Source organism: Eleginops maclovinus, chromosome 16 (assembly GCF_036324505.1).
Source record: "Eleginops maclovinus isolate JMC-PN-2008 ecotype Puerto Natales chromosome 16, JC_Emac_rtc_rv5, whole genome shotgun sequence".
Taxonomy (NCBI): domain Eukaryota; kingdom Metazoa; phylum Chordata; class Actinopteri; order Perciformes; family Eleginopidae; genus Eleginops; species Eleginops maclovinus.
Window position 1 is genome coordinate 1976109 of NC_086364.1, and position 17745 is coordinate 1993853.

The 17745-nt window shown below is 42.4% G+C and overlaps 1 protein-coding gene across 5 annotated transcripts in view; it reads right to left on the reverse strand.

The window, feature by feature from the left end:
• The window catches only part of si:dkeyp-72e1.9 (syntaxin-binding protein 4), a 107841-nt gene that overhangs the window by 46073 nt on the left and 44023 nt on the right, over nt 1-17745 (reverse strand). For all 5 annotated transcript variants that reach the window (XM_063904300.1, XM_063904299.1, XM_063904296.1 and 2 more), the window contains exons 2-3: nt 14001-14074; nt 7805-7900 (exon numbers count right to left, since the gene is read on the reverse strand). In XM_063904300.1, coding sequence (XP_063760370.1) covers nt 7805-7900; nt 14001-14074 — 170 coding nt within the window. The remainder of the gene's footprint in view (nt 1-7804; nt 7901-14000; nt 14075-17745) is intronic.

A 17745-nucleotide genomic window follows, 5' to 3' on the forward strand; every position in this document is an offset into this window, starting at 1 on the left:
GGATTGCAAGTGTTGGAATTATTCACAATATATCTATTTTCATATCTATTTCTTCTTTGAGATGTCTATACTTTAGAATGGCCTAATAATTTGCTATGCCTTGTATTGTATTATGCAACAAATTCCCAGTTGGGGATAAATGAAGTCATTCTTATCTTTTCTTAATATATATAAGATCTGCTACAGAGCCACAGCCTCGTGCCAACACGATGTAGATCCCTGTGAGCCTCCTCCGCTCCACAGGTCACCGCTGGTTCTCCTCTGGATCTGTGAGGCTGGATGACCTTTCCCCTCAGTCTGGCTCACAGCCATCTCAAACATGTCCTCAAGATAAAGTATTAGGCACTGACAGTATCAGACTTTGGAGATAAGGACTAAACCTCAGTGTGACCTATTTCTATTCACTGCAGCTTTGCACTCCACGTTTAACATTTTTACATTTTAATGCTGATCTCATCCAGTGAGACTTTGAATAAGTATGATTAATAAAATAAGATTTAATCCACTAAAGGAAGAATGTGTCATGTATCTATGGTTCAAGTGCAGGGCACAGCCTAAACGGTCCATCTGTTATTTTGGTAGCCTGTTAAATCGTTCCGTTTAACTTCATGAAATGTCTTAAAAGAAAAGAAACACTAGTTAAAGGTATTATTTTTAAGTTGTTAAGTGAGTAAAAGAGCAATCTTTCCCACTTTCCTTTTGCTCCTTTGGGTCCTTTGGATTTAGCTGGTCGACGCAATCGCATATCACGCAAAGAGATCATTGTTTGTTTTTATCGCTACATTTATTTTGTTATCCATCACATTTCTGTTTCCTCATTGTTCTTCTTAAAACATAAATGAAAGTGTCTTTCCAGAAAGGGATGAAGACAGCACCTTAAATAAAAATAGAAACTTAGGCTCAGTATAGCTCTGCAGCGCAGCGGTCAAAAAACATATGCTTCACAACCAAAATATGAACTCAGAATATCGTCAGCAGCAGGAACCTTTTGCCCTTTCCGAGAACCAGCACCTTATCGTGGTGGAGAGGTTTGTGTGCCCCGATGAACCTGGGGGCTGTGTTGTCTGGAACCTTGTGTTCCTGGTAGGGTCCCCCATGGCAAATTGGTCTCAGGTAAGAGGCCAGACTAAGATTGGTTCGAAAACATCCATGAAAGCGAGGATACCTGGCCTGGAGGAAGCCCGGGGTCCCCTTCTGCAGCCAGGCCCAGAAGGAGGACTCGTCAGCGAGCGTCTGGTGGCCGGGCTTGCCACGGAGCCCGGCCGGGCACAGCCCGAAAAAGCAACGTGGGCAACACCTCCGCTTCTCCTTCCCGTGGGCCCACTACCTACGGGAAACAACGATGGGGTCGGGTGCGCTGCCAGAAGGGTGGCAGTGAAAGCAGAGGGTCTCAACGGACCAGACTCAGGCGACAGAAGCTGGCTTTGGGGACGTGGAATGTCACCTCTCTGGGGGGGATGGAGCCGGAGCTTGTGCGGGAGGTGGAGCGTTACCAGTTGGATCTGGTGGGGCTCACCTCTACGCACAGCGTCGGCTCTGGAACCTTACTTCTTGATAGGGGTTGGACTCTATTCTTCTCTGGAGTTGCCCAAGGTGTGAGGCGCCGAGCGGGTGTGGGGATACTCACAAGCCCCCGGTTGAGTGCTGCTTTGTTTGAGTTTACCCCAGTGGACGAGAGGGTCGCCTCCCTACGCCTGCGGGTCATGGGGGGGAAAACTCTGAGTGTTGTGTGTGCTTATGCACCAAACAGCAGTTCAGAGTATTCTGCCTTCTTGGAGACTCTGAAAGAAGTCCTGTATGGGGCTCCTGAAGGGGACTCCTTAGTCTTGCTGGGAGACTTCAACGCACGCGTGGGCAATGATGGAGACACTTGGAGGGGCGTGATTGGGAGGAACGGCCCCCCTGATCTGAACCAGAGTGGTGGTTTGTTACTGGACTTCTGTGCTAGTCATGGATTGGCCATAACAAACACCATGTTCGAACATAAGGATGCTCATAAGTGTACGTGGTACCAGAGCACCCTAGTCAGAAGGTCCATGATCGATTTTGTTATCGTATCATCGTATAACATCTCAGCAGCCTCAGCCGTGGCCGAGGCAAAGCAGCGGGTGTGGGAGAAGTTCGGGGAAGCCATGGTGAAGGACTTTCGGTCGACACCAAAGTTGTTCTGGAAAACAGTCCGTCACCTCAGGAGGGGGAAGCAGGGAACCATCCAAGCTGTGTACAGTAAGGATGGGACGCTGTTGACCTCAACTGATAGTGTGTTAGGGCGGTGGAAGGAACACTTTGAGGAACTCCTGAATCCGACAACTCCGCCCTCTATGTTAGAGGCGGAGCTGGAGTATGAAGGGGGATCAATTCCAATCTCACGGGGGGAAGTCACTGAGGTAGTTAAACAGCTCCACAGTGGCAAAGCCCCGGGGGTGGATGAGATCCGCCCAGAAATGCTGAAGGCTCTGGGTGTTGAGGGACTGTCATGGTTGACACGTCTCGTCAACATTGCGTGGAAGTCGGAAACAGTACCGAAGGAGTGGCAGACCGGGGTGGTGGTTCCTCTTTTTAAAGAGGGGGATCAGAGGGTGTGTGCCAATTACAGAGGCATCACATTACTCAGCCTCCCTGGGAAAGTTTACTCTAAGGTGCTGGAAAGGAGGGTCCGGCCAATTGTCGAACCTCAGATTGAAGACGAACAATGCGGTTTTCAGTCCTGGTCGTGGAACGACGGACCAGCTTTTCACTCTCGCAAGGGTCCTGGAGGGGGCTGGGAGTACGCTCATCTGGTCTACATGTGCTTTGTGGATTTGGAGAAGGCGTATGACCGGGTTCCCAGTGAGATACTGTGGGAGGTGCTGCGGGAGTATGGGATGAGGGGGTCTCTACTCAGGGCCATCCAATCTCTGTACTCTCAAAGCGAGAGATGTGTCCGGGTCCTCGGTAGCACGTCGGACCGATTTCCGGTGAGGGTTGGCCTCCGCCAGGGCTGCGCTTTGTCACCAATCCTGTTTGTGATATTCATGGACAGGATTTCGAGGCGTAGTCGTAGGGGAGGGGGTCTGCAGTTCGGTGGGCTAAGGATTGCACCACTGCTTTTTGCAGATGATGTGGTCCTAATGGCTTCTTCGTTCTGTGACCTTCAGCACTCACTGGATCGGTTCGCAGCCGAGTGTGAAGCGGCTGGGATGAGGATCAGCACCTCCAAATCTGAGGCCATGGTTCTCAGCAGGAAACCGATGGACTGTCCACTCCAGGTAGGGAATGAAGCCTTACCCCAAGTGAAGGAGTTCAAGTATCTCGGGGTCTTGTTCTCGAGTGAGGGAACAATGGAGCGTGAGATGGGCCAGAGAATCGGAGCAGCGGGAGCGGTACTGCAGTCGCTTTACCGCACCGTTGTGACGAAAACAGAGCTGAGCCAGAAGGCAAAGCTCTCTGTCTACGGGGCCATCTTCGTTCCTACCCTCACCTATGGTCATGAAGGATGGGTCATGACCAAAAGAACGAGATCGCGGATACAAGCAGCCGAAATGGGATTTCTCCACAGGGTGGCTGGCATCTCCCTTAGGGATAAGGTGAGAAGTTCAGTCATCCGGGAGGGACTCGGAGTAGAACCGCTGCTCCTTCGCGTTGAAAGGAGCCAGTTGAGGTGGTTCGGGCACCTAGTGAGGATGCCACCTGGGCGCCTCCCTAGGGAAGTGTTCCAGGCACGTCCAGCAGGGAAGAGACCTGAGGGGTAGACCTAGGACCAGGTGGAGGGATTATATCTCTTCGCTGGCCTGGGAGAGCCTTGGAATCCCCCAGTCAGAGCTGGTTGATGTGGCCAGGGAAAGGAAAGTTTGGGGCTCTGTGCTGGAGCTGTTACCTCCGCGACCCTGAAGGAAAAGCAGGAGAACATGGATGGATGGATGGATGGAACCTTTTGTGCCGGCTGAGACAATCACAGTGACAGTGATCAGCTGTTTAATTTACCCGCATGTGCGGAATCACAATTAATTAACACCAATTAACCACCTAGTCCGTTCCATAACAGTGAGGTTCTGTAAAAACTTTGGTCTCTTCGTCTGAAGGCTGCCAATATCTCAGATCTATAGCTATAGCCAATCGATGTACAGTATATATTGAAAAAGCTCACTACATACTGTCTGTAGTGCAGGGTGGGGGACGACAACAAATAATGCTTCACGAAGCACAGCAGGGAAAACACTGAATGGAACTGTAAGATAAGTGAGTCATGTGGAGTCAGAGGGTAATATTATACGAGTCATTCTTCTATTTCGTACGCGAGACAGATATGCAACAAATGAGGATTTCATATTCCTATATTAGAGGCAGATATATAACAACAGCGGAATGTAATAAACAAAACAACCATGGACATCACAGGGTCCGTCAGTGAACGTACTGTTAAATTGCGTAAAATGAACCTGATAGGACGTAAACATCAGTGATGGAAAGTCTTTTCATTAAACATTAAATATAACTATTGATGATGTGCTATTTTGTGAGGATGGTTCTCTGCAGTTCCGACTGCAGTATACATGTCACTGTCCCTCAATGTCTGCCCTATATCCATCTTTATGGTTCAGAGGAAGTAGGCCATGCCAATGTTGCTGTGCGTTTTTTCATGTTTTACAATCACATGAGAGAAACTACAGAACGATATTTGATCTGTCACTGCAGAGGTCATCAGTCTGACAGGATGTGCCCAACATCCAGCTGCATGTGTCCTCGTGCACTGAAGGACTGCCCGAGGTTTGGGCAGGGAAAACCTTTGTACTTTTTCTGTATGTTTCCTTATGGGAGAGGATTTGGCCCACAGAAGAAAACAATGTTTGGATGTCAACAAAAGTTTAAAAATAAGTTTAAGCCTGATTCTTCCTCAGAGAAAAACGTCAAAACTCCAAATGTCTTTTAACTTTTGGTCACATGCTTATGTGGCCCTAATCGTCTCCCGTATTTCCTCATGTATCTGCTGCATGTTTAACCTGACTCATGTGATGCTTTGTTTGACAAGAATAAAGTCAGTAGAAAAAGAAGACGTTTTAAATATTTTACCAGCACTTTCCCTCAGTATTTTTCACTGATCTCTGTGTCGATGGCAGCAGGCTATTCATCTTTATTTCGTGGAGTACAGCCTGGATGAAAGTAGCCTACAGTCCAAAAGTGTCTTCTCCTAAACCAATGTTCCAAACTCACCAGAAATCTTTCCTGCGCTCTACAGACAGGCTGAAATACAGCTGAGCTCATATCTGTAGACCGAGTTCATTTAGTTCTGTTTTATCTTCTTTGATCCAACATGTATGCAGCCTTTTTATTCCTGCATTTACTTGCACCGTTGTATCACTTGCACTATTTCTAATTGCACTGCTTCAGTTGCTGATTCTGTATGTCTTACGTGTTGGCGTCGACTGTGATTTCAGATTTGTATAGCCAATAAATACACTGTAAGCTTTGAACTACACTGCTGCCCCGATGACCCCACCATTGGTGGTTCTAGACCAATTTTACCTGGGGGGCCAAGCTGGGGCCAGTTATTTTATGAGAGGGGCACAATAAACGTGGGTTAAAAAAGACAAAGACAGTATAAGGTAATTTCATAAAATAAACATAAAATACAGCAATTGGTCTTTGTTTCTGCACAGGTATTTATTTCAGTAACTTTAAGTTAAGGTTTTTTGTTTCAGTATTTATTGTTTTATATACAGTTTCATTACAGGAACGACATCCTGCAGTTTCTGTGATTTGTAGTCTCTTAACAACTAGGTTTGAATCTTACTGAAAGTAAAAACGGATCAGCCTCTGGTCTTCAGCCGTCCAGTGGCGGTGTACCGCTCTAAGAGGTCCGACTAGAATGCTGAGTAACATTAGTTCCATTAGTATCGGTCCAGTGCTATAAACAATAAATCTAATATAATAAACTTTTCTTTTGGAGGGGGGGCCACAGGGGGGTCCCAGGTCAGCGTTACAGGGGCTCCTGTTGGCCCCCCCTGTAACTGCCCCTGGAACCCACCCTGCTCACTACAGAATTCAGAGTTTACATTTCAGGTAATCTGCCCCTTACAGAGAAAGAGAGTGGGAAGGAGAAAAGAGAGGAAGAGGAACAGAAGAGGCGAGGAGTAAGAGGGAACAAGTCTCTTTGGTCAAGGACAGTGGACATCAGATGTCCAGTGTGACATCAGGACACCTGCACAGACTCCCAAATGTATCAGCTACAGACCCCCTTCCTGAACCCCCCTTCATCTGGTTTGCAAATGATCGCCAGTGAACTCCTCTGGGTGCTGTAAGGACACTCACAGGTGCTGTGCAGAGCTTCTGTCTTGTATTTATGCGGACCAGGGAATCACAGTAAGACAGGACGTGTTGTTATTATTGTTGCCGTGTAAATCCGGATTCATTGTTTCACTAACTGACAAGGAGGACTATAAACCCAAAGCCAGACTTCAAACACCGTCGGCTCTGTTCTGCAGCCTGATGATCATGCTACACTGTCCCCCACGTGTTCCCAATATGACAAGTAGCAATAAAGAAGATACCTGCAGGAGCCACAGCTGATAAGAAGGGCTTCAAGTATAAAAATAATATGTCAAATAATTAGCTTTTTTTTCTTTTCATTGATTGATTAATGCCGATTGTTTAATGTCTTATTTTGTTGCTTTTAATCTAAAGCAGGGGTGTCCAAACAGAAAACCATTTGAAGGGTTGGGCCACTCACAAGAGGTATACTGCCTCATAAATTAAGTTATAAGTTAGCAAAATCAATCAAATGTAGGTCAATTATGCTTGATACTTGAATATGCTTTAAGAAAACAAACAGTCTACATTCCAGCTCTCCGCAGGGTTCCATTTATGTTGTTGGCAGCTCATCCCTTAAAACAGAAGCCTCAGAGTGCTGATAATAAGAGGAAATATGAAGGTATATTTCAATCTTTTTATGTTAATAATTTATTTGAAAATTGGGCTTGTTAACACATGAATACTACTGTGTAATTTTTTTTTTTTTTTACATATTTAAGAAGTACAATGTAATAAAAGCACAAGTTTCAGTTGTGGGCCGTATTCCATTGTACTTCAAGCATTTCCTGAGGGTCAATTAAAAGTTTGCCGCGGGCCGCATTTGACCTCGGGCCGTAATTTGGACACCCCTGATCTAAAGCCTTCTGGTAAAAGCATATTTATGATTTATTTCAAAAGTTTGACCCTTGACTCTGTATAGGCCTATTAGCTGAAATATATATGGTTTCAGAGTAATCTGAAATTATTTTTCATGAAATGTGTTATCATTTTGATCGGAAAGTACTTAACACAGACATAACATGGCAGCCAATAAGATCATCGGAACCAGCGTATAAGCAGAAGTCCGATCAGAGGGGGTCTCACTGTGTCTATGGAGGATGTGTAGCCAGGAGCTGATAAAGACCTCCGGACCCTGAGTCTGCAGCAGTTTAACAGCCTCTGTGTAAGTGGAAACCTTGGAACTAAAATACTTAAAGTAAACATGGGACAGCACATCCTTTCAATAACCCTGATAAATGTATTTGTATATACTGTTCTCACACTGTGCGTCGTTGCAATTTATTTTAATATAAAAACTGCAGTTACATCACAGACTCATACTGTAAGCAATATGTTTAAATGCTAACTTTGTATTCCATAGTGATGAAGTATATACTAACTGTTCATATTATTTTATATTTCTTTCATTCCTTGTTTACATACTGCTCTAACAAAGCAGATTCCCTAATTTGGGGTCACTAAAGTGGATCTCATCTAAGGCTGGCTGGTGACTGTCTGCTCAGAGGGTGAACTGTACCATCGTTCGATGCAAGGCCTCCTGGTAAGATCCGTTTGACGTAGACTCCAAACTCCTCCCCGGTCTGCTCCTTCACTCCACCAATCACTTTGATCCCTGTATGAAGGAATAAGAAGTCACTTTTACTTGACATATTTTAAATGTGCTTTTTCTGCAGTCATTTTAAAATCTTTCATGGATAAATGACACAAGGAAGTTTTTTTTTTCTTTAACTGGTGAACTCAAAATAGAACAAATGCTAATTGAAGTACATAAATGAATAATAATGATCTGGTGCAGATGGGTTTTTAAATATTGTGACCTAAGGGGAGTGAGGGGAAGGTCATTCAACACTAGCTGACATTATATCAGCATACTGCTGACAGAAGAGGAACGTCAGGGTCATTTCTGGAGGAGTATTTACCTTCACAACAACACACCATATGATGCATATTTGTTATGTATGAGTTGCAATAAATACATATGTAATTACATTAAACAACCCCACTGAACACAACTGTAACTGAATATACTACATTATATACAGATACACTAGTTTTATGTGTAGGCTTTGTAGTTGAGTTATACACTGACAGTTTGTTAATAGTGAAGACAAAAATATTTAAGTTAAGAAGGGCCAGCTCCTTTAAGCTACATTTCATCTGTCCTGCAAAGCCTCTGCTGCTCACAGGGAGTCTCAGTGACTGGACTCTACAGGAGTGTGTTGGACAGTGTTGGGACATAAGGGCTCAGATGAAACATATATGGGATTTTAGGAAATGAAATGGGGGTGAGATTGACTGGTTGTTAAATAAATTCACATTGACCCTTAAATGGCTTCATTCCACAGTCAATGTTTAACATTTGAAAGTGGATGTAAAGTTGTAAGATGGGAGTCACAGTTATGTTATATGAGTGTGATACAGGTGTAATAAAGGTGTTATATGGATGTTATTTGCCTATAACCCAAATGGATGATAATACAGTGTGAGCTGGAAAATAAAAGTCATATTTTGAGAAAAATCTTGAAATGTGCCATTGAAACCTTCAATTGCCACGGTTTTTGGGGATATTTCTGATATAGGTTGGCTGAGGGATGATTTTATTTCTTTTCAGCTTTAATGACTTTTTGTGAATAACCCTAGTTAAATTGCTTTTTTTGTTAGATTTGATTTAAAACAATGTACAGCTCTGGAAAAAATGAAGATATATAACAACAGCGGAATGCAATAAACAAAACAACCATGAAATACTACATCACAGGGTCCGTCAGTGAACGTACTGTTAAATTGCGTAAAATGAACCTGATAGGACGTAAACATCAGTGATGAGAAAGTCTTTTCATTAAACATTAAATATAACTATTGATGATGTGCTATTTTGTGAGGATGGTTCTCTGCAGTTCCGACTGCAGTATACATGTCACTGTCCCTCAATGTCTGCCCTATATCCATCTTTATGGTTCAGAGGAAGTAGGCCATGCCAATGTTGCTGTGCGTTTTTTCATGTTTTACAATCACATGAGAGAAACTACAGAACGATATTTGATCTGTCACTGCAGAGGTCATCAGTCTGACAGGATGTGCCCAACATCCAGCTGCATGTGTCCTCGTGCACTGAAGGACTGCCCGAGGTTTGGGCAGGGAAAACCTTTGTACTTTTTCTGTATGTTTCCTTATGGGAGAGGATTTGGCCCACAGAAGAAAACAATGTTTGGATGTCAACAAAAGTTTAAAAATAAGTTTAAGCCTGATTCTTCCTCAGAGAAAAACGTCAAAACTCCAAATGTCTTTTTACTTTTGGTCACATGCTTATGTGGCCCTAATCGTCTCCCGTATTTCCGCATATATCTGCTGCATGTTTTGCATGAAAAATGAAGAGAACACTCCAAATGTTTCTTAAATCTTTATCTCTACATGTATGGCAGCCATTCCAGTGACTGTTGAATTCCAACACAGAGAAATGTTGTTTATAGAATACAATACAAATTTGACTCAAAGACATACCTATCATTTAAATCCAAGACATATCTATAAATAGTAAAACCAGAGAAACTAAAAATGCTGCAGTGGTCTCCTAATATTTTCCGGAGCTGTATGTCTAAAAAAAGATAGGGACAAAATTGTCGCTGTCAAAACGTGCTGGGGACATTTACCCATCACAAAACACTTGAATGGGCAACATGGTTTCTACCTCTAGTTTGTGTCGGCCAATATTGCTGTACAGGACACAATAAATGAAAGAGCAGTTACTGTGGGGAAATGGTTTAAGCACAATATGGCTCATGGTGTATTTACATCCATTATTGTAGTGCGTTCAACTGTGAGGCTAACACCGCTCTGTACCCAGAATCATCACGCTGGGTATCTCTGTATCGACCCTCTGTGGGTACAGCCCGGCTCCTGGCTGCTGCTGGCCTGTTACCTCACACACAAAATGCTAACACTAATTATATCTGGAGCCAAGTGGTGCGTGTTAATTATGGCCTGTTGGAAGAATGGGGTTATAAAGTTCATTGTCTCTGTCCTCCCTCCCTTCTGACTCTTCTCTGAGGAAAACAGTCTCTTGTTCTTTTGTTCAGCCTCAAAGCACTCTCCTCCACCCCCGCCTACCATCAGTTAAGAAAAACATCATACTAATGCAAAAGCAGCCGGAGCAAATATGAAAGGCTCCCCTCTCTCCGTCCTGTTAGTCTTCACATTTTGTTTTTCCAAATCATTATTTCCTCCTCAATGTGCATCAAGGGCATGGTTGCCTTCTGAGGATTTAATGTTCCGACACTTTGTAAAGATCACACAACTCAGTGTGAGGAAAATATAGTTGCTTTCAAAATGCTTTATAAGGCCCAGGTGATACTAGGAAGGGCTGCACAATTCATCCAAACGTTATCGAAATAGCAATATGCACCACTGCAATATCCAAACTGCAGTATGCTTATTAATATTCAACACAGCCTCGAAAAAAATAAATAATAATGATAGCTACGTTGGTGCACAGAGCAAAATGTAGTATATTTACAAAAAACCCTCTCAAAATGTGACATGGCTACATTCATTTTTCCTATAGATTTCTAATGACTAGTGCCCATGTCACTTGATCATCTTTCCCAGCGTGAAAAAACACTGCTCTGTGAACACACACTGCTCTGTGAACACACACTGCTCTGTGAACACACTGCTCTGTGAACACACACTGCTCTGTGAACACACTGCTCTGTGAACACACTGCTCTGTGAACACACACTGCTCTGTGAACACACTGCTCTGTGAACACACACTGTTCTGTGAACACACTGCTCTGTGAACACACACTGCTCTGTGAACACACTGCTCTGTGAACACACTGCTCTGTGAACACACTGCTGTGGCGCTGTAGTGCGGGGGTCTTTAGGCTCCATGAGTTGGAACAGTGTGTACACTTGCAAATGCTGAAGTCGGGTGACTCTAAGCTGCTTTGCTTCTCACCTGTCTGCTGCTTATACACCCCCCCCCCCCCACACACACACACACACACACACACACACACACACACCTTTCACTTCAATCTTTACTTCACTATCAAATCTTCATCTTCCCACATCATGACTGCCTGCTGTGATGCAGACCTGATGAGCGTTGTTATTAGAGACACCTTTGGCATGCATTTCCTCTCGTTTTTTTATAATCCTAATAAAGTCATTGGGGTGGTGTTTATATTTTGGGTGAATATATATTTTAAAATGATAAAACGTTCAACAAGTTCAAATATTCTACTCAGACAGGAGGCGAAACAACTGAAGTTGGTTCATGTGCGTCAGTTGTTGCTGGGTACACGTTACATATCCTCTAGTTGCAGGATATTTAGCATGTATTCAAGCATTTGGAGTATTTGTGCTTGCGTAGGCAGAAGCTGCACCAGCGTGGGGGTGTCAAAGTGTAGTAAGGATGGAAACAACAGCGGCATCCTTAACCCAGCTCAGTTAAGTGGGTTAGGGCTTTGCCTCATGACCTACTTCCCTTCGCAGGCAAACACACTGAGACTTAACAAGGATACCTACTCTGCAGAGACAATCCCTCTAAGAGAACGACTTCACTTATTTCAGTGATTCAAAATCCTGTTTACATGCCACGCCCCTTTCCCCCAACAAGTGCTCTACCAAACTGACAGAAGCAGGAGCATGAAGAACAACAAAACATTTCTATAAAAAATACAGATCCAAGAATCATCAACGATCCGTTTACCACCGCCTCACCATGATGCTTTTCACGGAGCAACAACAGGACCGTGTGAGGCTGGGACCTTCAGAATAAAAGCATCTGTAAAGCTATATGCATTCACAATAGATGACAGGCTAATGGATCACATGACTATCTGTAATGTATGTCCCTCATGTCTCTCAGCTCATTGTTTGGGCCCAGCCTCACTGCCAGCACAGTGAACGCAGCAGAGCCTTCAGCAGCTAAAGGGACTTCTATCAGGAGCAGCTGAGCTTAACCTATTGTCGTTCGGATCATCCGTTGCACTCCCTCACATCTTTAACCCTAACCCCTGCCCCCCACATCCCGTCACATTGTTCTGCCTTGTCTTTTGCAGCTTTGTAAACCTTAATATGTCTAACAAGATTCCCTCAAAGTCAGAAACCACTACAGAGTATTTTCAGCGTGAGGCTCACACTGCGGTCTGGTATGGTGTGCAGGCCTGGCGCCAAGGGGCAGCCCCAGGAGAAATCAGCTTTGTTACAGCTTTATTAGGCCCACCACGCACGTGCAAGGATAGAAAAATGAAATGTATAATGTTTTTTTAGCGCACATGTAACCCAGTTTACAAAGGGTTAACGACACAAAAGTTCCAAGCCAATCGTTACACAGAGTTTTCAACATAGAAGTGTGTTAACGAATCAGAACGCAGATCCTGCAGTACCTAAGGCGGGCTTTACTGCACCCGCTAGTCAGACAGCGAGCCTATAATTAATCAGCGAATCAATAGGATGATGTGCCCCGCCACTTGTTATTTTTACATTCAAATGCAGATTTATGTCTGCTGCCGGTTCTGATGCTCTTTTTAGTTTTAGTGCTAGGAATTATTAGAATTGTGAGACCCATAGTAATATTGGCTTGGACATGGAACTGTATCATATTGCAAAAGCACTTTATTTATATGTTATTGTATTACCTACATAATCAACCTGTTATTTTCTGATAGGTTCATGTGCAATACCAATTTTAATATTTAGCAGATGAAGTTACATTTACATGGAGTGAAGCTCAGGGGTCCGAAAGGCTTAAGGGGGTAAAGGAATCACTCATGGGACAGCCTGGTGCAGTCATGTGCTTTTGTTTCTTACAGCTAAGCTAATGTGATGAGAAGTTGTGACATTAATTTAGATTGTACATGAAACTGTAACAAGTATTAATATATCTATATTGTATTTACCGTAGTTCTTACACGTTTAATATCGAGCGTGTAATGTGAAAGGTGCGTCACCTGTTAGCTTGGTTGGACTGGAGTTAGGATGCCTGGAGTGTGACCACCTTTAACTGAATACTGAGCTGTGTGTGTGCTTTATGGTATCAGATAATGAGTTTAGCGGGTAAATTGTTAATAAACTTTTAGTATGTTATGTTTCTCGTCTGAAGGAGTCTTTTTTTTTCCAAAGCATTAATTTGCTTTGTTTTTTTTTATGGCTGAGTATGAGGAAAATGGACATTATTTTGTTCTCGTATCTTTTGGTTAATTTCTTTGTTTTGTGGATGTTAATATTTTTTATTGGTTTTTCATTATTTGGTTTTGGCAGAGGTACAAAAGTAAGGATGTCCTTAACGGATACTGCTTTGTATTAATGTTTGTATTATGTAAAAGTTGTAAATAAAATGTAAACTGTCAGATTTTCATAATAAAAGATACAAATAAAAGTTGTTAATGTAAATTAATGTTAATGTAAAGGCATCACTCATTACGCCATGCTGAGTGAATGCAGCTTCGTGCAGCGATGAGCTTTGTGTGTTAAAGAGTGAACAGCTGAAGTAAAAGGATTCCAATTTAAACGTATGCATGCCTGGAGGTCATGTTATGTCCAAGTGTGCGACAGGATTTGGTAAGACTCATGTTTTCTCTGCATCAGTGGGGGTTTTATTTCTGTGTGGGGTGCATGTTCTCCCCCCTAAGCAGTGTAGGGTTAGAATTTTTTCAGTTGATCACTATTTCCTTGTATCCAGTAACATATAAAAAACGTACTTACCCAGGCCATTCTCACAGTCAGTGAACTCCATGGAATGAACAGCTCTGTCTACTCCGTAAGGACCCATTAATGTCCTGTTAGAGGGGGGAGAAAGGAGAAAATAAGAACATCATAAACTAAACTCAGAGAGCATTCACTAGTTTTCCTCCACAGTATAGCCTTCAGCAGCTACACAGTCAGGGTGTGACATCTCGTTGTGAGTGCAATTTGACTCAGTGATGGTTAAATCTGAGAGGTTCTCCGACAGCGGGTAGGAGAGAGCTCGCAGCTCCAGAACAGTCAGGAGGTGTGAGGGTGTCAGTGCCTCACATATAATAGAACAGCCAAACAAAAGCTGCCTTCCAAACCTAGACTCTATTCTAATTCTACCCAGGTTGAGTCTGTGGTGTCTTCATCAGCAAGTGGCAAAATTGTTACGACCCTTCACTCTCTGACCCATGTGTCTGCTGCTCAGGCAGGGCTGTTAGTAAGATAAGATAAACTTTATTGAACCCAAATAGGGAAATGTTTCATTACAGCATCAGGTTAACAAGGCCTTGCACATCACTTGAAAACTAAAGAGTTGAAAATAAAAAATAAAATAGGAACATCACAAAAGAGAAATAAAAACTGAACTAAATCGTAAAATATATACAAGTTTACCGTGAAAATTTGTCAATTAAACACTACTATTTGTTGTCTGTCCTGGTATGGTTCTTCCCTTGGCTGCTTTAAACACTAACACACAGCCATCAATAACCCGTGCCAACAGTCACTTTTCATATCCTGGTACTTTTTTGGTAAAAGTGGAGTCTGTTGAATCCATATAATACTTATTTATCAACCTTTCTGACTTTGTCACATTTGATAAACACCATTCTCTCAAAATTCAATGCACATATGAAATGGAGGAGCTGTTCCACCTGACATGTTTTAAGTGATTGTGGATAGTGAAAAAAAACGCATCAGGTAAAACAACCCAAAACTAAAAATAACTATGGAAACGTGCACATTATCCAAACATTTCCTGTACGTGTTAAATGTTTGGAATGTTAATTTCTTTCACATTTACAGCACCAGTGCTAGGGTCAATAATGACTTCTTGGATATTTAATGTTCAGCTGCAATATTCTGGAGCTGTCCCATTCAGAATTGTTCTTAAAGTGAACTGAAGCAGCATGTCACGCAACATGCTAACAAGCTGGGAAAACTCCAACACCCACTCAGTAAGTCAGGGATAATAAACAATAATATAAACTGTCCAACTCAGATATTAATCCAGCATGTTGAGCTGAGCGTCCCAAGTTACATATACTTCCTGTAACTCTTGGTGAAATACAGAGAGTCTTTGTAGAGACGCCATCTGCCACAGCTGAGAGTACAAAAGTTCAGCTCTGGATGGATGGATCTAAAGACCCCCCCATGTACAATTTTAGTATAAAAGCACCCCAACAAATAATGCTGACTGTAAAAATATACTGAGTTTCAAGCAGTGTGAAATAAGAAGGATGTGTGTGTGTGTGTGTGTGTGTGTGTGTGTGTGTGTGTGTGTGTGTGTGTGTGTGTGTGTGTGTGTGTGTGTGTGTGTGTGTGTGTGTGTGTGTGTGGGCTGCCACCTCAGAGATTAATCCATCAAATAATGAAGCATCTATCTGGAGCCTCCTAAAAAAAAACGTGTAGGGTGTTTGTACAAGCAGCATATTATGACCCATGTCTATTTAGTTTAGTACGTTAAAATTCCTATTAACTGAAGGAATAAGGACTTGAGGATTTTAAGAACACAATACCAAGAAAGTCGGATTGTAGGGAAGATAAACGGTTGGAACAAACACAGGACATTCCTCATAGAGACTTTAATTTGAACCCAAATCATGAACTGAATAGTTGACTTGCCTTAGCTGTCTAAGTAGTTCTGTTGGAAAAACCGTCAATGTTACACCATTAACCCTGAGGTTTAAACCGAAGCTGACACAATATCTTTGACTGATAGTAAACCTTCCTCTGGCTCGTGTTTGACGATGGGAACAAAGAACCTGATATGACTTCATGTTGTCTGTAGGCATACTGATCATGTGTGTTGGCAATGTGCATAATGTGAGAAATGTTAAACCAATCATACAGTTATGACAATGGGTTGCAAACATTGATGTACCATAAATACTCTGGGTCATTATCGGCTAAATGCGCTGCTGTGTTCAGATAGTCTCTAACTGTGTGTCTGCTCTTTGCTGCTGAGCAGTTTGTGTACAGCAGGTTTATCAGAGGGTGATGGATGTTGAGAGAAACATTGAGACGAGTGACGCTAAGGACCTGAGCAACCCGAACAGATCCGGAGTATTTGTTTACCTCCTAATTCAACCACATAAAGAGGAGTCTGCAATTCCCTGTGTACAGTGGACTGAACATAAATCCAGTTATATGTGTTTGTTGGGGGCACAGTCCTCTAATTTACACAACACGATTATCTTTTTTTTTTAGTCAATGTATAATTATTGAGGTTTTAAACATAGACATAAACAAGCCCTTGAGACAACACATAAGAAATTGAGACAAAAATAACAGCAAATTATCAAATATAGATACACACAATCACACAACAGCACAAACACACAACAAAAAAACAAAAAATATATATATAATTTTTAAAACAAAAAAAAACATCCACAGTGATTACCCAATTACTTCACATCTCAGTCAGAGCCAAGTGGCACCGTCAGCTGTTCTACATAAGAAATAAATGGACGCCATGCTACATCAAATTTCCCCATTGATCCATTCAGTGTGTATCTCAGTTTTTCAATCTTAAGGAAAAACATAACATCACAGATCCATCTACCAAATGAAGGCGGGCGGTCACTTTTCCAGTGGAAAAGAATGAGCCGCCTCGCTAGGAGGGAGGAGTAGGCCATACCATTTAATTGTGGCTTTCGTAGAGGAAGATCCTCCATTGGTACACCAACAATTCCAATAAAAGGACAAGGATGAATAGTGAAACCTGAAATTGCTGAATATACCTCGAATATTGAGAACCAAAATGCTGTTAAACTAGAGCATGACCAGAATGTATGATAAAGAGTGGCAGGAGCTTGCTTACACCTATCACACATAGGACTTACCCCTGGAAAGATTTTGGATAGTTTTACCTTGGACATATGAAGCCTATGTACAATTTTAAACTGAATAAGGCTATGTCTCGCACAAATGGAGGAAGAGTGAATTCTTTGAATTATGCTATCCCATTGATGCTCAGATATATTTGTATTCATATCCCTTTCCCAGTTTTCTTTTATGATGGAAAGGGAAGAACCTTCCATTTCAAATATATTTGTGTATAGTCTTGATATTGTCCCCCTCACCTCAGACGGGGTTTCAAGGATCAAATCAAGCGGTGATTTTGGTGTTAGTGAAGGAAATTGAGTGAAGTAAATCCGTACAAAATGCCTGACTTGTAAGTATCTGAACAAATTATGAGCTGGCAAAGAAAATTCCAGTCTAACCTGATCAAATGACATGAAGATGCCATCCTTGTATGACATCTTTATACTCGACACTCCATTTTTAAGCCCCTGAGTAAATGTATTATCCAAAAGAGAGGCAGGGAATAAGTGATTGGCTGTGATGGGAAAATTAACTGACATGGAGACTAACCCATAATGTTTTCGGAACTGAGACCAGATTTTTAAGGAGTGACGCACTACTGGATTCTGGCAGGTCTGGGGAAAATGTAAGGGAATAGAGGAACACAAGAGAGCAGAAAGTGAGATGG